This window comes from Platalea leucorodia, assembly GCF_965183815.1.
Source record: "Platalea leucorodia genome assembly, chromosome: 6".
Taxonomy (NCBI): Eukaryota; Metazoa; Chordata; class Aves; order Pelecaniformes; family Threskiornithidae; genus Platalea; species Platalea leucorodia.
In genome coordinates, this window is record NC_138828.1 from 47,502,912 (window position 1) to 47,526,724 (window position 23,813).

The 23,813-nt window shown below is 38.2% G+C and overlaps 1 protein-coding gene across 1 annotated transcript; it reads left to right on the forward strand.

Annotated features, from left to right (window-relative positions):
* Nucleotides 1–287: 287 nt before the first annotated feature.
* NEIL3 (nei like DNA glycosylase 3) lies at nucleotides 288–23,495 on the forward strand (the record flags this gene model as incomplete). The annotated part of the gene is made up of 10 exons (XM_082314971.1): nucleotides 288–404; nucleotides 3,740–3,855; nucleotides 8,792–8,926; nucleotides 9,990–10,203; nucleotides 11,377–11,451; nucleotides 13,945–14,111; nucleotides 16,769–16,938; nucleotides 20,050–20,452; nucleotides 22,311–22,485; nucleotides 23,319–23,495. The coding sequence occupies 10 exons, from the start codon at nucleotides 288–290 to the stop codon at nucleotides 23,493–23,495; spliced, it is 1,749 nt and encodes a 582-aa protein (XP_082171097.1).
* Nucleotides 23,496–23,813: the final 318 nt, after the last annotated feature.

Below are 23,813 nucleotides of genomic sequence, written 5' to 3' on the forward strand. Positions count from 1 at the left end.
CGCCCGCGGACACCCCTCGCCCAGCCCCGCGGCTGGTCCTGGCCCGCCCGCGGAGCCCTTCGCGGCAGATCAAGAGCGCCGGTGGGGTTTCTTTCCGTCAGCCTCCCGCAGGGGCCGCGGCCGCACCCCGGCCACCCTGACAGGCCCGCGGTAACGGCCCGGCGCTCACCAGGGCGGCCGGGCGGAGGCGGGGCGACCCCCGGCGCGGTAGCACCGCCCCCAAGCGAGCGGCGGATTTGAACGGAAGAGGCGGGCGGGCGCGGAGCGCGCGGCGGTGCCCCGCGGCCATGGTGGAGGGCCCGGGCTGCGCGCTCTGCGGAGAGAGGCTGCGGGCGCGGGTGCGGCGGGGCCAGGCGGTGCGGAGCGCCCGGGGCAGCGCCCCGCCAGCCGGAGCCGGCGGCGCGGTGAGGGGCCGGGGCGGAGGCGGCGCGCCTCGGCGGCCGTTGGCGGGACGGGACGGGACAGGACAGGACAGGACAGCCGCCTCTCCTCAGGGGCAGCGCGGGGCCTGAGCTCCCGGGTGTGCTCGGTGGTAAAGGCCGACAGGTTTGGGGGAGAGGAAATGAATCTCGGAGCCGTCAGGAGTCGCTGGGGTGCGGGGACGCGGGGCTGGCGGGCCTGAGCACAGGGTGGTTGGTACCGTCGACATGGCCTCCCCGGCTGCGGCAGAGCTCCCGTGCCCCCGCTGCCGTCGTCTGGGGGGTCGTCTGTGGATACTGTCTTTATTCTGCCTTTAAATTATAAAATATCCTTGTCGTCAACATAATAAATAAGTCTGAGCAGGTCGGACATGTAAAGAGGTGCTGAAACTGTAGAAACATAGGGGGTTTGGGAAATAATGAGGGAAAGTTTTTAGAATTACTCTTGTTCACTTAGAGTAAATTTTAAAATATCATTTAGCTTCAAGAAACCTACAATACAAGGAAAATTGTAGCAGCCGTTCCTAATTGTAATTTTTTTCATAATCTTGTAAGTCTTCACAAGTCTGAATGAAACATGATGAGAAAAAGGTACGCATTGACCTCCAGAATAGAAGCTTTTAATTCTATTACCTTTTTTTAAAAAAATTATTTTAATTGCACCAACTATTTAAGTAAAGAATGTGGTATCTGCTGTCAGTGTCCACAGTATGTAATTTTTCTACTAGTTTTTATCTTTTCTGTTGGCAGCATAAAATAATTCACCAGTACAAAACTCTGCTGGGGCTCGTGAGACCTTCTGGTAGAAGGAGAAGTTAGAATGTCAGTAAGCAGACCTAGCTGATGAGCTGTGAAGATACAGTCCTCTGGTTTTGAGGTGGCTAGGGTATCTTTTTTTCATGCCTGGTTTTGCTCAGCTGTGAGAAATTGTGCATTGCTTGTGTCCCAAGTAAGTATACTGGATGCCTCCAGACAGAAAGTTGGGGAATCTTTCCCCACCTTCAGTTTATAAAAGGCAGTGCAGGAGAGTTTGTGATTAAGGCTCAATAAGATAGTACTTCAATGAAAGAACAACTTAAGGAAGAATGTGGTTCAAGATATGTCTGTCTAAGAAGTCAACAGCAGTATATGGGTTCGTATCTTTCAGGACTAAGCTTTTTGAAGTAAGGATTTATGCTCCTATGGTTTCAAAAAGAAATTTAATTCCCTTAAATATAGTCATGTTCACAACTTTGTACAGTAAAAGTCACCTCAGGGCAGACTCTCTTCATCGGCAAATGACCATGATAAGAGTCTTGGGCTCTTTAGATCTCACAGTGGCTGCTAACCATGGGCAAAGCCTTGGCCACTGCTGAAGACTACACAGTTTAAGAGAGTTCATACTATGATGACTGTAAGGGCTCACCTGATACCAAAGTGGTATGAATTTAACTTAAAATATTTTGAAAAATCAAGTCAGTTTTCCATCTCACTCACTTCGTACTCTGGTTTAGTTTAAACAAACCTGAGTGGCTTAACACTAAAATAAACCTTATTGCACACCAACTTACTTTAATACTTTTATTGGAAGGGATGATCTGTTTATGTTTGTGAAAGCAAAATTTTGCTTTCTTCCTATTTTCATAATAGGCAAAGTAAATAATGTTATGCAAAAAATGTTGTTATTTTTCTACTTGACAGAATAATAACCATAAAACCTTCTAAATGTGTATCGTTTCAAGGTAATAATACAGTGGGAGATTGTATAGAGAGTAGCTCTGAAATTTCACTAACTAGCTGAAGCTTTGCTGATTTACCGGAGTCACTTTAATACGTATTTTCTTTGCGATTGAGTGTTGTGATTGAAGCACTGGTACACATATCTGTGCCTTGCAGTTAGGGCTCTGATGACAGTGAATACACTGCTTGCAGATTTCAGCAGGTTCCGGGAAACTTGAGGTGCTAGTCAGGGGGACCTTGACAGGCAGAGAAAAATGCGCTGGCAGAAACTTAAGTTCAGCATTTGCAGGACTTGCAGAGTCCTGCACGTGGAACAGAATAATGTCATGCAATGGCATGGGCCTGGCTGCTGGTCAGATGGAAAATGGCTCCACAGAAAAAAAGGACCTAGGGTCCTATACCAGCTGTGTCCAAGTCACTAGCTGCCCTTCCAAGGAAGAGGGCCAGCCCAATACTGGGCTGTGCTAACGACAATGTAGCCAGCAGGCTAAGGAGAGTGATTCTTAGCTCTGTTCAGCACTTGCAAGGCTGCATCTGGATTACTGTGTCCAGTTTTCGATTCCCCAGCAGGAAAAAGATAAACTAGAGTGAGTCCCCTGGTATGATTAGCAGGCTGAAGCACATGACGCACAAGCAGAAGCTGATAGAACTGGGTTTTTATTGCTCTCTTCAGCTACCTAAAAGGAAGGTATGGAGGAGACAGAGCTAGACTTGTCAGAAGTGCACAGTAGGATGAGAGGCAGCAGATGCAGGGGACAACAGAAGAAATTCTGATTAGGTATTAGGAAAAATTTTCCATCACAACAATAGTGAAGCCCTGGAACAAGGGCCCAGAGAGACAAGAGTCTCTATCCGTGGAGCTACTCTGCACTTAACTAGACAAGACCCTGGGCTGCCTGATATAAGTCAGCCCTGCTTTGAGCAGGTGTTTGGACCAGATAACCTGTAGAGGTCCCTTCTTATAATTTCAGTGGAGTTTCATGTGCTAAGCAAGAAAAGATTATTTCTTCAATCTCACAATTATATTTTTCTTGTCCTCTAGTAGTGTCCCACCTGCTGTTCAACATCTTCTGAGATTAGACTTTCAGCTACTAGGAAGAGAGAGATGTCTCTGTGGGGTCTGTGGAGGCTTTTCTGCAATACACAATGCCCTATGTGAAACATGGAAAGCGTATTATTATCTTCGATAGAAACTCCAGCAAGCGGCATTTGGAGAAGGATGTAGGTCTGCAAATGGCAGAATTGACACACTAACAAGTATTTAATATTCAAACTATACCCGTTTAGTTTACATGAGCCTGAAACTCTTATTGTGAATTCATGACTTGAAGGAAAAGGCATAAAATACCCTGATAAAAAAGATGTATTGTTTCAATTCAGAAAATAATGAGCTGAGTTACGACAGCATTAGCAATAGTGACTGTCTGCTTCCTGGGTTAATAGTCTCATTGGTTTTGATATAGCTGCTTAAGGAGAAAAGGTTTAATATTGTTCAAGTTGGAAAATTAGTTCATACAGCTACTTGCTGAATGTGTACTGATGCTAGAATCAAAATAGCAGAAATTATGTTTTAATCTTTGTGTGTGTGTACTCGTTTTCAGACTGCTGCAAGTGAAGGGAGAACCTCTGGTCATGATTTCCTTGTTGGATATATTTACAGGGGTGTGGAGACATTGGGAAAAGAACTTTTTATGTATTTTGATCAGAAAGCTTTAAGGTAAGAGGAGAGAAAAAGGCTTCCTATGCATTCAGACTGTACATATTCGGGGGGGGGTTGTCTTGTTCTTGCTAACGTCAGTTTCAGAGAACTGAAAGTGAAGTGTTAGGGAGAAACTTCTCAGCAGCCTCTCTGCAGTGCCAGAAATACTGGATATAGTCACTTACATTTTCAGGTAATTTATTGCTTTATTCTTAGTCTAAGATTCCACGTAAAGGTATCTGAAAAGGACCGTTATTCCTTGAAATGCTTCGTTTCAAACAGGACATTACATTTTCTAGGGACAAAACTGAGAGAAGTGCATGCAGTTACAGTTACTTAATATCTTCCACTACAAACTGCACTTGCAATTTCTTTTAACTTTCCTTAAGAAATTTAGACTGAAATTCTGTACTTAACTTTCAATGATTCAATTGCTCTGATAAGAAACTCATGTGAAAATCTTGCCAAACTTAAAATATTCTGTGTATATACATATATGCTGCCTGCCTTTCTTTCTTTAAATGATATTAACAACTCCTTGGTTTGGAAGTATGGTTTGAAACTTGGCAGATGAATGGTTTGGGTATCATAAATGTAACTCTTAACTTTCTAGTGAAACCGTGTCTCCTAGACGAATGGTAAAACTGCCAAATCGTTGTTTGTTCATGCTTTGCAGAGCTTATTAGGGGTTTGTTGGCATGTTGAAGATTTGTGTCATATGCTTTAACCCCTGGGACATCTTCTTGTACTAGCCACCAAGGCTGTATTTGGAATCTAGTCTACTTTTTCTAGTTCAATATGCTTCTGTACTGCAAAGTCAACTGAAAATAAGTCTAACCAAATGCACAGTGTAATGGATTATTAAAAAATCCCCTCTCATTCTTTATGGTAATTAGTATAGAATACATAAGTAAGGCCCTTATATTTAATAGGTAAGGCTTGCATTTAATGCTTTTCTTTTACCCTTCTACTTGCAACATAATTCTAATCTTTCTAAATCTTTAAAAGGGAAAACAACAACACTTCTATGTTTAGTGTAGTCTTTGTCACCTAGTGACTGATCTAGCACAAAGGTGTAAGGTCATGATTTTTGTTCATTTAAAACTGGTAATATCAACAAATACCTTACAATTCTGTGACATAATATTTTGCCAGTGGCACTGCTGTTATAGGAGGGAGATGGAAAATGCTTGGCTGTGAGTTTTCGGTGGTTGCATGCTGGATAAATAAAGGCAGTGATGTATTAGTAGTTGCCTGGGGTGATCTGTAGACTGATCTTTGGTAGCAGGGGCCTGCTGGTTATCAGATATAGTGCTAATGCTTATTTCTTCTAGCGTTAGAGAGTTGCAACTAGTCTTACAAGCACATACGAGTCTTTACATGATAATCATACAAGTAACTAGTAGGACAGGACTGCATACGTGTTTAAAGCTACCCATATTTGTGAAGGATAGGATTATGGTCCTAATCAGTTTCTCTTGCTTCGTATTTGTTTATTAAATAGAAACAGAGAAGAAAAAGCAGTTTTAAAAAAGAAAAAGATAAGTCAAATTATAAAGGAAGATAAAAAAGGCAGGGGAGGTAACTGATACGGATGTTAGCTTTTTTTAAATGACTATTGCATGTATTACAAATTGATTGGATAAGTAAAGGAGTAACTTATATAATAAGAAAACATTGTTTCAACAGACTGAATTACATTATCAGAAGAAAAAAGCTAAGGAATGTAAGTATTTTGCAAAAGTTCTCTTCAAAGACAAAGAAAATGTGGCCAAGTTCTAGTATGGAAAATATAATCCCTGGACTCTGAAAGATCTTAAATAATTCTTAAGCTTTCTAGCCAATGCAATAACTTATTGTACTTAATGAAAACAACTTCCAGTTATCATTTGATAATAAGCTTAAAAGTTTCGTCAATTTATCAGTTATTGTAGATCTAGAAACTGTATTTAAGAAGTCCCTTTAGTCATGTCACTTATTTGACTGGAAACATTGTAGAAGCTATGTACAGTAAAGGTCTCGTCTACGCAGGATGCAGAAGTTACTTATTATCAGATAATGAAGATCTTCATTCTCTTGTTTTAAAGATATATGTTGTGCATCTTAAAGATGTTGAGGGGAGGTAGAGGAAGGCTTCAGAAAATGCATCTTACAGCAGTCTAAGATTGGCTGCCAGGACTGTTATTGGGAGAGGAAATAAGGAATATGCCTTCAGAGGATATATTATTTCTCTATTAAAGTTAACTCTCAAATATAGGACTTTCTTGCCATGAGGAGTGTTACTGATATACAGATTCTGTATTTGTACAGTTTCTCAACATAACAAAACCAGCTTTTCTCGTCTGCTGAGATTACCTATAAAAAGGTGGTAGTCATGCTGGAATAATGTTAGTCAGACATGTCTTGTGAAAGACTGGGCCATGAAGGGTAATTAACTCATTTTATGCTCCTGGATTTTCTCAAGTGGTGAATGACTGCCTGGTGGGAGAAGATAACCTGGCCATGAAATTGTTTTATACACTTTGGCTACTGCTTGCCTGACTTGCAAATGAGGAGGCTACTTCTGAAGTGTTGCCATGTTGTGGATAGCAATTAGCAAACGATGTTCAATATATTTGCAACCCATGGTGGGCAGTAGAAGCTTTTTTTTTTTAGGAGTACAAATAAGCAATGACACCTTCTGAAGAAATTAGTACTTCTACTGTTTGATGTCCATTTAAACAAGGAAATTAAAGTCACTGAAGAAAGTTAAGGTTTTTTGGAAGATCTAAGGATTGGGTTTGGTTATTGGATTTTGTTTTGTTTTGTTTCTTTTTTTCAATTTTGCCTTGAAAGTCACTTAAATAATCAATGAAAGTTGAAAAAAATTCTCTGACACTCATGAGTTGTGCAGGAAAGACTTGCAGGGACTGCATGTTTTGCATAGAAATGATAGTTATGTGAGAGAGATTGTCTTGGGTTTAGTTTCTGTAGTGTGCTATTACTGTAAATTTGGAGTGATAGATTGTTTAGAAAAGCTTCTGAAAATTGGTAGTGCACATATGTTTTTGCATAACTGAAAATGGACAAAAATATTCTTAAGAAAGAGATAATTGTTGACTCCAAATCCCTTAAAGGAAAGACATCTGTTGTCTTGACTGGAAATATATCTTGGCCCTTAAACTTGATAATGTGAATTGTCACTGTTTTTTACATCTCCATATAATAGTTTGACTGTGCTGCTACTAATCTTTTATTTTTATGGGGAAAAATGTTTTAAATAAAAGCAGATCTTTACAATACTCTGTAGCACTAAATAATTCTAAAACATCAACTTTTTACTTTAAAACAACAAAAATTCATCAACTCCTTACTACTAGCTATCACTGAATAACAGATCCTAGGTTTAATTAGCGTAGCTTTTCTATTTGTAATTAAAATGATAAGATTTCTGTTTTGCCCTATTTCAGGACATCAAAGGTAACAAAACACCTTGGAATGGAATTTTGTAAATTTTTTAAGGCTTTTGAATATAAATGTGTAGCGATGACTCAATTATTTTTTTCTAGTCATGAACTGACAAGTCACTGAGGTAGCTAATAGTTGTGATTCTTAATGCTCCTTTTAAGCAGTATACTGGAGCTTGGTAAATGAAACCATCAGCTATTAATGTGAATGCTGTTTCTTTAAAAAGAACTTTCTGGAAGCATTTACTGCATTACCATTTGGTAGCAAGATGCAGAGCTTGGTTTAAAAGGAAATTTGACTAGTTAAGCCTGTGCAGTACTATTCGTGGCACTTGAGAACTGGAAATGGCTATTGAAAATAAAAGTGGGTGAAATGACTATTTCACCTGAACTGTCTTATAAGAGTGTTTTGGAAAGACACAGGTTTTTAAAAATTGAAAAAAAATAATGAATAAATGCTATGAGGAAGTTACATAGAGAGTTGACTTTAAGACTATGCCTAATGAAATGTTGTCTTAACCTATCTGTAAATATTTAAAATGCCTATCCTTCCTGAAATGTAGTGAAGAGGGGTTAAAAGGAAATATACACCTGATGTGTTTCTTTGGTCATTTGTGTAGTTTAATCTGTTAAATCTTTTTGTAGCTACAAAATAATCCAATATATACAATGTATAGAAGTAGGACACTCCCTCTATCTTATGGTTTTTTTAGGACTTGAATGTACCAGGTGAATTTGTAATAAATAATATGTATGAGACCATAGTCAAACATGTCCTTTGCTCAAGTATACTAGCTCTCAGTAAAAATATATTGTAAAATGTAAGACCTCTTAAAGCATTAGTGAACTGTAAAAGCAATGCTTGAAAGAGTCTGTTCCACTCCTTTTCCATCTGTGCATTTTTCAGTTTATTTCTTTTATAAATTTTTAATTGACCTGCAGGTTTTGCCTTGTTTGAGGCAAAGAAAAGCAGAAAACAACATATGGCAGGTGTTAATTACTTTGTTTATGGCGTTATTGGAAGTAGCTTTGATATGATAACAGTGTTGGCAATATGGAGACTGAAATCTTTCCTTTCATACCAGGCGACTTCTGCCTGATTTAACAGAAAATTGTCTGGTAAAGTAGCCTCATTTCTTTCAGCTTCCCTGAGGACTTAAGAACCTATGTTGGAAGACCAGCATGTCAAGTGAAAGTATCTAAGTGCAATACACCAGAAAAGCGTGTTACTTAATAATCAGGTTTGACTTCTGTATAATGAATTATGAAGACGACTGGAAAACTGCTATGTTTTGCAGTGGTTTTGACTTGGGGAGGGTTCTTCTCTGGGAATTGAGCACTATGTAAGCAAATAGTTTGTTGCTATGTTTCTCTTAATGACTAGAATTAATGTACATGCATACTGACTTGGTTAGGTAAGAATAGTTCATAACTTCAAAAATAGACTAGTGTAATGTTTGGAAATATTGTTAAGATAAAATACCCAAAGAACTCTCTTTCTTTCTCAGGATTCACTTTGGTATGAACGGTTCCATGCGCATTAATCCTGATGGAAGCAAAGACAGAAATGGAGCACTACCAGTTTTGGAGATACAGCTCACAGAGGATACTATTTGTTTTTTTGAAGTGACAGTAGAGTATAGGTAAGCAGAAACTAACTAAATAAAAAACACAGCTTGGTTTGTTTATTTTCATAACATTCTTTTAAGAACATAGTGAAAAATCACACACAAATTAAGTGCTTGAATGCCATCATAGACACAAAGAAACAAAACAAAACTTTCTAAACATATTGGTATGGTAATTTAATTTTGTTAGTTTTGTATCAGTTTACAGACAATTAAAGTAGTTCTATGCCATAGTCTTAGATAGTGTCAAGACTGGGAATGAAATTTGGATCTAATTCTGTCCTTAGGTCTGAATACTGAACCCCCATTGCTTCTTTAATTTCCACACAAGTCTTGCTTCCTTGACAAGAATAAGGACCTGCGATGATTACTGGTTTCAAATTTTTATGCTCCCAAGGTTGTGGTTTTGTTTTCTTTTCAGAAGCAAATTGGTATAATTGTTCTAATTGGCATTAAGTGGATGTTTTTGCCCATCAGCATTGTACTTCTCACTGCTAATAAAAATAACATAGCAAGCCTGATTTTAAAGCATTTGAGGCTCTCGGGTGAAAAGGAGCATGTAAATTCAAGTAACGTATACATGCATATTTAAGATTACAAAACATAAAAGCTTATGCAAGCCTGAGACTTCTTGTACTGTATTATTTTCAGACTGTTATGCTTAACCTAATAAAATCAAAGGTTAAGAAAATATATCTTTTATTGTCATATTGTAACTACTGGACCATGTAACCATACAGTTAGTTATGTTTGATGGTCCAAACACATGGTCTTTCCATGTTGGAAGTAGTTTTAAAGCAAGGACCTGGCAATTATTTTTCAAATTAATATGAACAAAATGAGGATGATTTCTTGTATATTGGATCGGATGCATGTTCCACTCGTGTATCATTGACCTGTTTTTGGGAGGGGCGATTAATGTCATTTCTGTGCCTCTTCCTGTCGCTGGTATTTTCATGGTTTCTGTTATCTGCATATAACGTTCTATTATACTCTCATGTGTTGTTTTTAAAACCATACTGTTATATTAGCATATAATTAAAATAAAAATAAATCTTACTGTATTTTTCTCTTGCAGAAATGCATCTGAGAGTGAGCGGAAAGTGAGAATGATGGAAAGCTTGGATGTCTGTTCTCCAAAGTTTAGCTTCTTAAGAGCAGAAAGTGAGATTAAGCAGCAGCAAACCCGCATGTTGTGTGATGTGTTACTGGATCAAGCAGTATTACCTGGAGTGGGAAATATCATAAAAAATGAAGCGCTGTTTGACAGTGGTCTTCATCCAGCTGTTAAGGTGGGTGAAATGTCTCAAGATTTGTTTTTAATGACACCAAAGCATTAAGAATGTAAATACATATTTATAAAACATTTTGTCATCTTCTTACCTTTGTTTTATCATCTGTCATTTCTTAAGTTATTCTAAGACAGTAAATTAATGTTTTATCATTATAACTGGAGATATTTGTCATGGCATTCCTTGGAACCTGTTGCTGCTACTCCTGCCTCACAGAGTGGACATTTTGTGGGGCTAAGCCTTCTCTCTTACAACCTGAAACCTCTTCTTAGTAGGGAATTCATTTAACTTTCAAATCCTGACTTTGGCAACCTGTTGTACTACCATTAAATTGTCAGCCTATAAATGAAGGAAAGTGAAGAGTGCTCAGGTTTTCTTTGTTCAGTTACTACCCAAAATGGTTTATGTGGTAGAGTTGATTATTTTTACAGCTGCTTCTTCCACTTCCTGTCCTACTAGCTGGCATCATTTGTTTTTCTACCATTGTTTACCGTATTTTTTTGGTTAAGATCCTCAAGCATGTGTCTCCAAGCTTTGGTTGAAAAGAAGTCTGATGTTTGTAAAACAGATTGAGATTACATAGAACGTAAAGGAAAGTACATGAAGATAGTAACTGAAAGGTTTTTTAAACATATTTCTGAAAGTTCTTCATAGGATCAGTCTGGATTTTAATTGTCTCTGCAATGTGAGCTGGCAGAGGAAAGAAAAATGTGACTTAAAATTTTGAGTTCTTAACAAAAATGTGTTTGGTTGATACATCTCTCTAATTGTGATGCCTTTGGCTCAAGTATCTCCCTGAAGATCTCTCGCAGGAAAGAGCCTCTGATGATAGGTAGGTTGTATCATAATCCATGAGGAAATTAACTCCACATGATTCCTGTGATCAGGAACTCTTAGGTCAATATAGAGAAAACAACTGAAACGTTTACCTAATGTTTTACGCAGATGAGGCAAAGTACATTGTTTGGTATTCACACAATGAGTTTATAGAATGTGAAATGAACTGTTTTACTGAGATGATATATATAATGTGAAGTCAGAGAATTATCGTAACAGGAAGCAATGCAATTCCACATCAGCTGAAGGTGTTCAAAGTGCCCCTGTGTTATGCGTCTTTCTGCTGTTGTCCCTTAGCATCATAATATTCTAAAAATATTCTTGTCTTATTTACAGGTTTGCCAACTGACAGATGAGCATATAAGTCACTTGGTGAAAATGACGCGTGATTTTACCCTGCTTTTTTATAAGGTATTGCCACATGTTTCTGAGAAACCTCCAAAACCTGACTCTGGCACGTTAGCTATATGTGATCATCTGGTGAAAACAGTAAAAACATGCAACAGGACAAGTGTTCCCATGAATAGGAATGTTGGTTTGTGTGCTCTTTATTAATTGTGAGTTGTCAAATGATGGAAAGGTGGGGGAGTCTAGACTGTAAGAACGTGTGCAGCCGTGGCCCAGTTGCAGCAGAAGAATTTGACAGACGCTGCCTGAGGGCCAGTACAGTTTAGCTGTCCGTGAGCTGTAACGTCACTCTGAACGTGTCAGAATTGATGTAGGTTAAGCACACACTTACATGTAAGATAACATAAAGGTCACTCTTCAAGCTGGGAACTAGTAATTGCCCCAGGGAAGTATGAGGGTAGTTCATGTGGCTTCCTTTATGAAACTTGAAATAGCAAGTATATTTATTTGACTAAATAGATTGTAGCTTCTAACAACTTTTTTTTTTTTCTAACTGAAACAACTTTTTTGGTTGCTAAAGTGAAATAAATTCAAGCTTCTCCCTACTGCCACAACCTCACTAGGATTTGATTTCTTCCCCTGTAAATGCTATAATTCCTGGTTGTTCTTTAACTTTCCAAAATAGAAAAAGAGAGAATCTGACCTAATTCTTATATGTTTTTCTTCTTTAAGCTGCATGCAGAGAGATGACCAGCAGCAGTGAAATTCTTGTCTGTTTCTCTTGGTATTCGTGAAAGGCAAGGAGCTAGTGCTGCTAAAAATTCTTTTTTTGGTAGGCTAGGAGGAGGGCACTTAACTTTCCTAATACCATCTTTCAGTCATAAAGGCTAAAAATGTAATTTGTTTAATAGTCTGCTTAAATGTCTGCTTTCCCCCATCCCACTGAAGAGCAGTTTAGTCTGTTGGCTAGGGAAATCTTTTCATTCTCGAAACTTCATAGTGAAGTCTACCAGTAAAAGGGTAGCATCCAGTTCTGCAACAACGATAATACTAGGAGATTTAAATGTGTCGCGGGCTTTTAGACTGACAATAAACAAACAAGTTAAACTTTCTGTAGCTCAGTTTAGTCATTTTCAAAACTTTTTTAATCTATACTTAGCAAGTATTCACCAGTCAAGTGCTTTTAAAGGAGAGCTAGCCCCCCCCAAGTCTCTTTAAGATAAAAACATAACAAAAATAGGTTAATGAGAGGGGTAGTTCTTGATGATTTTTGTTTGTGTAAAAAGCTGTTGCTTTTGTTTGGTTTTTAAATAACTGATGGGAGGAAACTAATAAGAAACTATCTGTAAAACTTGAGGAGAAATCTTGAGGAGAAAGCAAACTGCTTGTGATTATTAATGCAAATATGTATTAGTAATTACTTCTGATTGAATTATGGGATTGTACCAGCAAAAGCATTCTCATTCAGCGAGGCTGATGAATAAGAGCACAGCAGAAGCAAATATGCTGTGCTCAAAGACACCTGTATTTTGGGAAAACTCCAAGGGTCTTCATGCATTATGGAGCTGGAGCTATTGAACCCTGCCAGAGCTGGGATGGTATTGCTGGGCCAGCTGTGGTATCGTTTGAACTGTGCCCAAGGAACGGCGATTGTAATGCAGAAACTCGTGTGGCTCTGCAGACTTGGCTGCATCTCTGCTGGGCTTTTCTTGTTTGTTTTTTGTTTTTCTGCCAGTTTTAGCTGGGGTATGTCTGTGCTGACTCCATGTGAATTGTCTCATGAAATGTGCCTGCTTGTCAGCCCTCTGGAGGCTATTTAGGTCACTCTGCCCTTTGGGCTTGTACTATACTTAATTTAATATGACTTTCTGCCAGGATCTGGGGAGCTTGCCATAGTGCCAAGTGGCTTTTCATGAGCCAACTTGCCTGGCATGGCCAGTGCTAAGATGAAGCTGAGCAACTTTACTGGGCGCTACCCGACTCCTGCAGAATCTCTGGAATATTTCTGCATTGCTCAGTTCTTTAGGTTTTGGGAAGGTTGAACCCAGATTGTAGCATCAGGTCTGAGCTGGCTCTGTGGTGTGTTTTAGGCTCTTTTTGGGGTGAGGGAAGGTGGTGTTGGTATTCTGTTTTATGTTTGTTTTACTTCTGTTTTCTGTGCTGCATTGATCAGAGCTCATCAGCTCTTTAAGAACAGTCCTGCAGGTGCCAGGTCAAAGATGACTGGTGCTGAATCTAGCTGGTCTAGCTCAACTCAGGGGGTCCCTATCGTGTATTTGCTTGCACCATGCTAGTATGGTTTTTTGTCTTGTCTTTTATTCCATTATGTGGAGAATTCGAGACACTCTTATACCTGATTTGAAGTCAATTCTTTTCATAAAAGAATGTGAAATACAGATGATAGCCCTTATGAGTGTGCCTTAAATATCTTTATTTAGTCATTGAGCTATCAGTTTACGTAGAGTTTTTTATTTTAGCTTCAGTTGAATTGTAGAAGGACTGACATAAAATTTATACTGGGTCTCTAACTTGAGTTTTAAACATGTTCTGTTTTAGTGCCGCAAAACTGGGTCTCCACTCTACAAACACTACAAAGTATACAAGCGCCCAGCCTGTGGTCAGTGCAATGGGAAGATCACTGTGTGTCGTTTAGGAGAGAATAACAGGATGACTTACTTCTGCTCTCGATGTCAAAAGGCAGATGCCCAGCTTATCGATGTTAGGTATGATGGTAACTTTATAACACTTAAGCATTGCTCTTCTCAAAGTGCTGTTACAGTAAGAGGACATCACTTCTCAAGTAGAATGGATCCTTGTGCGTTTTATATCTAAATTCACTTGACTTTGCAAAAGAAAAATATTTTGGCCATTGGTATTTAAAAATGGTTAAAAGCTTTAATTCTTTGATACTGTTTCTTTCAAAGGCCCCATCTGTCATGAAATAGCTATTACTCTAATCAAATGTAGGAATTATAAAACAATTCAGAGTACTCGGAATTATTCAATGCTTCTGGAAAAATTGCCCCTTTTTCTTGGTGTTATCAGTATAATAGGCTTGGATGTTTACACACAGCTGAGTTGAATGGCATAAGGAAGATAGGATTTGTGTCTCTATTTCTTTTCATAGAATAGACCCTTCAGTCCTGGAATATCTAAATAGCTGTGCATCTATGCAATTTTATTCTGGCTGTAGAGTCACACTGAGGAAAACTAAAACTTCAGTAAATTCTGAGTACAGCAAATATTGTAGGGCTTAGGACTTTTTTTTTTTCTTCCTCCGTATCAGATTTGGAAAGCTTTTACTACAGGTGTGCCACCAGAGACACTTTCAGTTCTACATAAATTGTGCTAGCAGCAGCTTTCCTCCTTTTATTTCAGAAAAGCACAAAACGCATTTGATATCACAAAGGGTCAAAAGGTAAAAGTTCCAAAAGCACCTTATTCAGACTCTTACATACCTAAGTTATTCTTGAAAACTTTCATCTGAGGTTTCAGAATCTTGCCTTTTTATACTGAGCTCTGTCAATCTGATAAAAGATATCGCTCTGCTTTGCAAACTTTGCCTTCATTAGTGTGTGTGTGTATATATATATATTTTTAGATAAGATTTACAGAACACACAAGTCCCTTTCCCGCCTCCAACCTTCTTTCAAGATTTAGATGGCTGAAGGGATTTTGGTTAAAGCTTAAAAATCACCTTTGAGTGCAGATCAAATATAGAAAATTCCAGCATGGAAGATAAATATTTCACATGCTGATAACCCCAATCTACTGTATTTTCAGAAAATAATAATGAGAAATGTTTTGCAGAAGGGTAGGAAGACAGCAGTGTTCCGTTGAGTCAGATAACTAGAAAACGATGCAAGGAAAAAAAAAAAAAAAACAAAACTCTCTCTCTCTGTTCTAGAACAAGTAGTGGTTTGTTTTTTGTTGTTGTGGGTTTTTTGTTTTGTTTTGTTTTTTTAAACAAATAATTAGTGGTATATTTCAGTGAAAAACATGGTAATGGTAGCTATAAAATAAAAAGGTTGTTTCTTGTGCTGTCCTCATCCTAATGGTCAGGTCTTTGTGTTCTACTGCTCTGTTTTCTGTTATGCAGTAACTATTACCAAATAAAAGTGTGTTTAGCTCAAGTGGTTTATCTGCCATTCCAAGCTTTTCACGTTTTAAGACTGAAAGGAGCCTCTGTGATCAGACTGACTTGCTACGGGTCATAAACTGTAGAATTTAACCCAGTGGTTCTTGGGTCAAGTGAAGTAGCTTATGATTTTGCTCAACTGAAAAAATGAAGAAAATACCCATTATAAGCTACCTCATCAAATTCAAATGTACTTTGAATCTTTAAAGTACACTTTCCACCTATTGAAGTGCTTAAATTCTTAGGAGTAAAAAAAAAAGTCTCCAAAAAGTACATAATTCCACAAAAACTATGGAGAAAATTGCTTGATAACTTATCAACCATAGTACTTAAAAATTTACATACATATCTTACTGAACAGGTAAGTTCAAGTTGCATTTAACATGCTAACAGTGTTTGGATACTATGACAAAATTAGTCCTTGGTACATGTAGCGACTGTAAAATAGTAACTATGATTCTAAATCAGTGTATCAGCACAGGAGGTATTATAATTTACAGGAAAATAAATAAAATTAAAACTATAGAGGTGTCTGGAGTACAGCTTTGGCTCACCAGTCACAGCTAGGACATTCCTGAGCTCTTTCTGATGAAAAAAAAAGCACAAAAAGAAAAAGAAAATCCTTAATTCTGAACAGGCTCCTAAATGTTAAAAGGCTTTCCAGCAAATGATGACACACATGAAAGACTTTCTAACTTTTAAGGTTTTCAGTTCTGTCGGCTGTTACAATAACAAAGTGGTCTAATGGGGACTGTTTAAACGAGAGTAAAAAAAATTGTTTGCTAGATTGTGTGACTCTCTGTAGTTCAGCTTCTGAACAGTTCTTCATCCAGTAATGCATTTGTTAGTAAGCGTTCTGTACAATGGATGGGGGGAAAGTACTGAAACAGCCTCCCTTTCTTGCCAAGTTTCTTGCTGCACTACTTGAAAATGGTGGGGAATTTGAGAGAGGCTGGGGCATTGTGCTGGACAGTACATCGGTTAATTATTAACTTTCTGTCCATTTTCAGTTAAATATTTTTATTTGTATTACTTCTGCAGCACCAGGAAAGATTTGCCCTTGAGGTAAAGAAAAAAAAAAAAAATCAAACTCAACCATGACATGCTGTCCAAGCTATGATAGGCAGGCATAACACTGTGTACTACTTCTTCTCTAGCCCTGTGCCTCCCTGCACATAGTGGTATAAGGCAATTTGTAGAAGAAACGTCACAAAAGACTAACATCATTCTTTTGTTTCACAGCAAACTGCCAGCTAGAAATAGCCTAATTGGCTGGGCATATGGCAGGGGGTCATGTTCTAATGAACACATAGCTCAGAAATCTGAAGAGGAGTGGACGTGTATGCGCTGTACCCTAATAAACAAGCCTTCTGCTGAAATTTGTGATGCCTGTTTGACTTCAAGGCCTGAAGGTATTGAAAGGTTGTCTGGAACCTGTACTGGGAAAGGAGGGAGGATTGTTGTTTTGATGCAGTTTTTAGAACTATAGAACTGTCTCCTTGTGAATTGTATTTATATAACTTCAGCTAACTTAAAGTCAGATTTTGGGGAAATCTTACACAGACAATCATGGAAACTGTCTTGTCTTAAACCCTAAAAGTGTCTTGTCTCCCAGCTTTGTGTGCTGGTGGGGTTCTATGGACAAGCCTCTGCAGTGACCCTTTGTTTTTTACTGGGGCAAGGAGTGAGACAAAATGCCATTCTTTCAACTCTCCTTAAACTCATTAGAAGCTTGCAGCATATGTCTGATACAGAAATCACCAGGGGGGCAGAAAAGTAATTATCATTCTTCCATGTGAACAAAAGCAGTATATTTTGGTACCCTTTCCAAAAGGCTGTCAGGTTTCTCAGGGGCTAGGTTTTTTCCTCCAAGTTCAGAGTAAAGATGATTCTGGACTTCTTACCTAAATTTGTTGTTTGTCTCTTACTGGAGCTTTTAATGCTGCAATCTAGATCTGGTGGGCAGAAGCAGCTGTGAATGAGACCTAGAAAGGGACAGGAAGATGGAATGAATACCGTGCTAGCTTCTCTCCAGATTTCTGTATAGAAATTTAGATATTAAGAAGGGATGAGTGAGGTAATGGACACGCTTGCCACTGAGGCCTGTTTTCTGTGTGAAGAGGAGCTTTGTATTCTTTTTCACTTTCTGTAGAAAAAGTGAGTAAATTACTCTGTGGAGGGATTTACAGGAAGTTATTTGGATGAAGACTGTTGCTCAGAAACATTTTGAATTGCTACATATATTCCAAGAAACGAAGTCTAGAGGTATGCACGTGTGTGGCTTTTTAGGGATAAAGCTTATTCTGTAACAATTCCACACTGAAACTTTTCTACCTCAAAAACTAATACTTCACTTTGTGTACTGAATTATTTAATGAAGTGGCTAAAATCTGCATACTACAACTTATTTATTTTTCTAGCCCCAGTGCTGCAAAACTGAAAGAAAAGATATTTGTAAAAAATATACAGGCTTTTTGTATCTGAGAAGAATGAATGTTTTTATGTAGGCTCCAGGACCTCTTGTTAAAAGTTCACTGAATTTAACTATATGACTCAAAGTATACAAGCTGAAATCAGAATTAAAGATCACGTTCCCATAGCTTTTGATGATACTTTGAGCCATACTTTCCAAAGTGCCCCCAAATTCCGAGCCTGTGAAGAAGTGACTATGGTACTGATCTCAGTTCTTATAAGTTCCAATGCTTTTTTAAAGTACTGCTTAATTCTAGTTATTCCTTTGAATGAATGGAGTGATGTGTGTGGAACTCTTATCTTACAGTAGCTAAAGTCCATTTCTTCAGGCCATGAATCAATAAAAGTATGTCTTTGTGCCTTACGTGACACTTGTTGCCAGCAGAGGCTAATCTTGCATAATTCATCTGCAAAATCAGCACCAGAAACCTGAAAGTTTTAATCTGTCCCTAGACTCAGATTTACCAACTAACATTTATCCTGGAATTAATACTGTCAGCTGGACCTTAAAATATACAAATGCTTTATTTTAAGCTTTGTAACAAAATCTTTTTCCATCTCCTGTACTTCTAAGTTTCATTTGTTTAGCTATATGCCATTACTGAAAACAGGCCTGGAATTTGAAGATGTGTTAGACTTGGTGGAATAATGTTAACAAAAATTCTTTTTGAAAAAATAAGACTTATTTTTGCATCATAGGAGTGGTATTTGAGATTTTTCTTAACATGGTTTTGCTTACCTCCCGCTTCTCAGACTTTAAGATTCCTTGTCTTCTCACTTTGTTAATTTTTTGTCTTTTATGTTGCTTCTAAAATTAACTACTGTCAGCAGAAACGTTTGAATTTTTGAGGACAGAATACTTGGTATGTAAAGTTAGCTGCTGGCCATACAGCCGCAATAATTCAGTCTGTAGAGAGAGGTAACTATTTACAATTACATCTCAATTTCCTTGCTCCTTTGCTAAGTACACGGCCAAGCTCCTGTTCTTTCTTAAACAAATCTGAATGCACTGGAACAGTATGTTTCACTGTGCAGCAGTGGCAAAATGGAAGGAGCCTGGAAACAAGTATTGTTGAGAGTGAACTGTAGGGATTCTTATTTTGTTTCTGAGTGCGAATTCCTTTGGAGACAGTGTGCCCTTGTGTATGCCTTATTTATCCATTTTTCTTCTGCTTAATTCCCTCTTCCTTGTAAGGAGGGAAGAGGTAGGAGGGAGACACTTGCTGGAGATGGTAGAAAAGAAAGGACTTTGTTCTTGAACGCTATGGCTTCACAGCTACTTAACAAAGATTGCACATAGGGACCCCATAAAGTTTTTCTTTTTGCCCTTTTCTCAGGAAAGATTACCTACAGGCTCCTTATTTACTAAACTGGCATCAATAAATTATGCCCACTCTTTTGGAATGATTATTGCGCACTAGGTGGGCCTCTGATTCTGTGAAGAAACATACTGTTGTTCATGTCAGGAAATAAATGCAAAGTAAATGTCTGAACTGCTTGCTTCTGAAGCCTCTGACAGTAAGGGATCGATAAGTTTGGACATGCACAATGTTTGGAAAGGATGGGAACCCTGAAAGCACTAGAAAACCCAACAAATGAATATTCCTTTTTGTGTCAATAGTAAAACAGTACTTTAAAAATGGATAATGTATTGCTGCTGGAGGTACCATACCCTGCAGTCTCCCAGTGCTGGGGTTGTAAAAGGTTATTTTGAAAAATTTAAATATTTGGACCAAATTTGTATTTGGGCCAAATTCAATTTTATATGGTTAATTCTACAATAGCTTTCATTTACAGAGTACTATTCACATCTTGTCCTATTCAAGCAATAGTAAATGTTATCTTGAAACACGTGTTGTACGTGACTCCAAAAGTTCATGAACTTTTTTATTTTAAGAAATTTGGTACTATATCTAATCCATGCCAGGTTTTGAGATGGTATGGTAAATTTACTTTTTCACTCCCTGTATGATGACTTATGAATACAGATCAGAAATATGATGTATCACTCTACACAGATGAATTATAACCAATAACTTATTTTTCCTTAGCTCCAAAGACAGACAATGTTGAAGATTCTGCAGCCTTTAACATAAACTTAATGAAGTACCCTTGTAATGATTTCAGAAAACCAAGCACAGAAATAAAGATCAATAGGAAAGCTGCATTTGGAACTACAACTCTTGTCTTAACAGATCTTGGTAACAAAGCTGTTTTAAGAAATGACACCCAAATATCCAATGGACACTCTCAGTGTGTTGCTCCAAAAAGCAACTGTAATCAAATCCAAAACAATGTCTACCAGTCAGGGGGAAGCACAGACAAGGATTGCTCAACACACGTAACTGCTACGACTTTGTCCTCCTGTCAGCAACCTCTTGCTTTTGAACACATACAGAAGAAACAGAAAACTGATCATCTGCCCTCTGTTCACCAATATAATATAGCAATCAGGTATGTATTCTAAAACGTAAACAAGTCTTTTTATAATCCCATAAACCAACTTTATCCCTGAGGATTAATGGAATACTGTGCTGCTGGGTTGAGACACTGTTGTCTTTGGATTTCTGCCAGAGGTAACTTATTCTTGAGTAACTAAAATTACACTCAGATTTCAAAAGCACTGAATGACCTAGGCTGTCTCTGGAAAAGTCCTGATTTTGGCATCTGGCCAGTACTGCTGTTAACTAAACAGCTGTCCATAGTCCAGCTATTTCCATGGAATAGGACAGTATAGCTCTAATACGTCAACGAGCACAGTTCTACCTAAGGAGTTGTGTGATCTTAGCACCGTAGTTGCTATCTGCTTAGAGATAACTTAAAGTCATTGTGAAAGATGACAAAAGGAAAGGAGCTGAATGAATATATTCTGATTAAAGTTATTTGTCAACTAGCAGTTTTCAACATTCTTCCATGATACGAAGTTCTGTACAGGTACCTTGATGAACCTCCCATCACTCTTTTCTCTTAACTTTCCTCCCCATCCTATATGTAACTACTTCAGTGCTCTACCCATCCTGAATTTTTATTTACACAGCCCTATTCGGACACATCCGTTGCCTAGTTAAGAGAAATGTGAGAACCATTAGGGCTGTCAAGGAAAAGTTGGGGAGACATACATGACAGTAATGGGAGTGCAAGGTACCACTACCTCACAGTGGTAAATTATGCAGGGTGAATGTGAAAGATATTAATGATGTGCTACAAAATTCTTGGTCATGTGTCTGTTCTGAAATATAGAAGTTATTTCTTGCATTGTTGAAGCACCAGTTTTGAAACAGGATCTGACTGGCTAGCCAGGTTAGGCTGTATGAATATGCGTTCTCCTTGCTGTCTCAGTAGAGGACTACAGAGAACTGAGGGCGTAGGCAGGGTAATTGAGAATACAGTGGAGTGCAAAGAAGAAATGAGACAGTATCAATCACAACAATAGGTAGTTACAGCAAGTCATCAACTTAAACATTTAAAAAAATTCAAAAAACCAACAAAAACCAAAACCAAACACTTTGTAACAAAAAACAGCAAAGAATTTGTTGGTTTCTTTTCCTTTTGTTTTAATGAGGTGTTGGAAGAAACTGCTGATGTCTGCAGGACTGCAATCTTTCAGACATAAAAGAGAACATAAAATTCCTAAGCTGATAACAAGAATGAATTAATCTTTTCTTTTTTTCACTATGGCTTCATCACTGTTTTTCTGCTCTATAATTATATTAGAAAGATACATTTCAGAGCATTAATCTTTTTCATGTTACCATTTTTAAATAAAGCCTTGTGTATTGTATTCAGGTATTCTCTGACTGTCTCAATCATGAGGAAGAAAGAAACTTTATCCCACTCAGGGAACACCGTTCTGCCCCCCTCAGCTGGATTACTTCTTGTCTGAATATGATTTGGAGCATTACTGTAACTTCTTAGTAAAGAGGGTGGGAGACTTTTCCGTGAAGCTTACAAATACCTTCAATCTGGAGTAATTACTTGGCATCGGTCTTTTTCTGATGATCTTCCCACTGAGAGCAGAATACTCTTTTAGAATATGCTGGAATTTGGGATGGACGGTATAATAGCAGTGGTAACATTTATTTTGTTTTGCAGATTAATTTGAGTACTTTGAAGTAGTTTAGAACATGGGCTAATGCAGGGGAAAACTGGTATAGTACCTGCAAGGAAAGCACACAGTCTTCTCTATTCACTACTAGCAATCATTCAGCTTTAAAGGTGCAATAGGGTGCATTAGAGAAGTAAATTCTTTGGCTGTGGTGTTGGTAATCCCTTTAACATTACACAGGAGTCATTTTGTAACCTGTCATTACAGCAAACCTCAAGCTAATACGAGAGATGATATTCGTATGTTGAGCGCGGGCCATCCTCGCTGCAGTAAACACAGCCGTCTCTGCAGCCTCAGAGTTGTGAGAAAGGACGGAGAAAACAAGGGCAGACAGTTTTTTACCTGTCCTCTACCCAGAGAAACTCGGTGTGACTACTTTCAAGTACGTATAAGACTTCAGGGCCTGTTTTCTAATAAGCGCTTGTTCCTGCAGCCTCCTTGCCCCAGTAATCTGTAATTGTGGGCAGATATGATCCATTTAAAGTTTGAGGTGATCTTAAATACTTTCGCACACTGAATTGAAACTAAGAGCATAATAGTAGTTATAAACTTACAGTTTTAGTTACTTCTCTTACTGCTGCGAAGGCACGTGCTTGTGCAAATGCTCTTAATCTGCTTCCGTGTGATGTAAAACAGATGCATAGCAGAAATGCTGGTTTGAAGGGACTTGTACAAGTCATTTAGTTCAGCCTCTTGCTTGAAGAAGGACTATGGCAAACTCCTAGATCTAGACATCAGCCATGTTTCTGTCTAGCCAAAATCTTGAAAACCTCCAAGGATGAAGATTCTGTAATCTGCCATGGCAACTGCTCCCACTGCTGCACTAATACCTAACCTGACCTTCCTAGCTGCAACTGGTGGCCGTTGCTCCTTGCTATGAGTGTATGTGACCGAGAAGAGTTTGACTCGGCCACCTACCACCAGGTAGTTAACAGATGAACTCAAGACAGCAATGACTGTAATGCCTTAATTGGAAGAAAACTGTGTGTTAACATCAATTAAAGTTACACTAGTTAAAATGCGTGCAGTTGCAATTAATGTTAAAGGAAAATATAAAATCAGTGATCACAAAAGAGATCAGACTATCTTAACTACTAGGAAGAGCTTCTTCTAGGGCCTCCCCTATAGATCTGTTTCTCTTGCCAGTTTTAAAACAAGGAATTCACAGCCATCACACGTGCTAAAACTGTGCCTAAAACCTGTTTCTTTTGGCAGTGGGCTGACTTGAATTTTCCATTTTGTAACCATGGCAAGCGATGTGTTATGAAGACTGTGTTGAAGATTGGTCCCAATAATGGAAAGAATTTTTTCGTGTGCCCTCTTGGGAAGGAAAAACAGTGTGGCTTTTTCCAATGGGCAGAAAATGGGCCAGGTATGCAGGTTATTCCTTGATGTTGATGTTCCTAGTTATCTGCTCCTCAGGATCTTAAGTGCATACAACTTTCCTAGTCATTTCTGGTTTGTTTTTGTTTTGTCTTTTTCCCTGTTCAGTGGTTAATTAGTAAAATAGCTCCAACAATGTAAAGAACTGCAGATCTGGAAAGAGTAATTTTACATAGTCCTATAAAAATTAAACACTGCTTGTATGCTGCATACTATTTTGAAATAAACATCTAACTTGCAATATATTGTCACATACTGTTATATTTCTAATAAAAGAATTGAACTATTTTCTTTTTTTCATGTAAACCTCACTGAAGTTTGACAGCA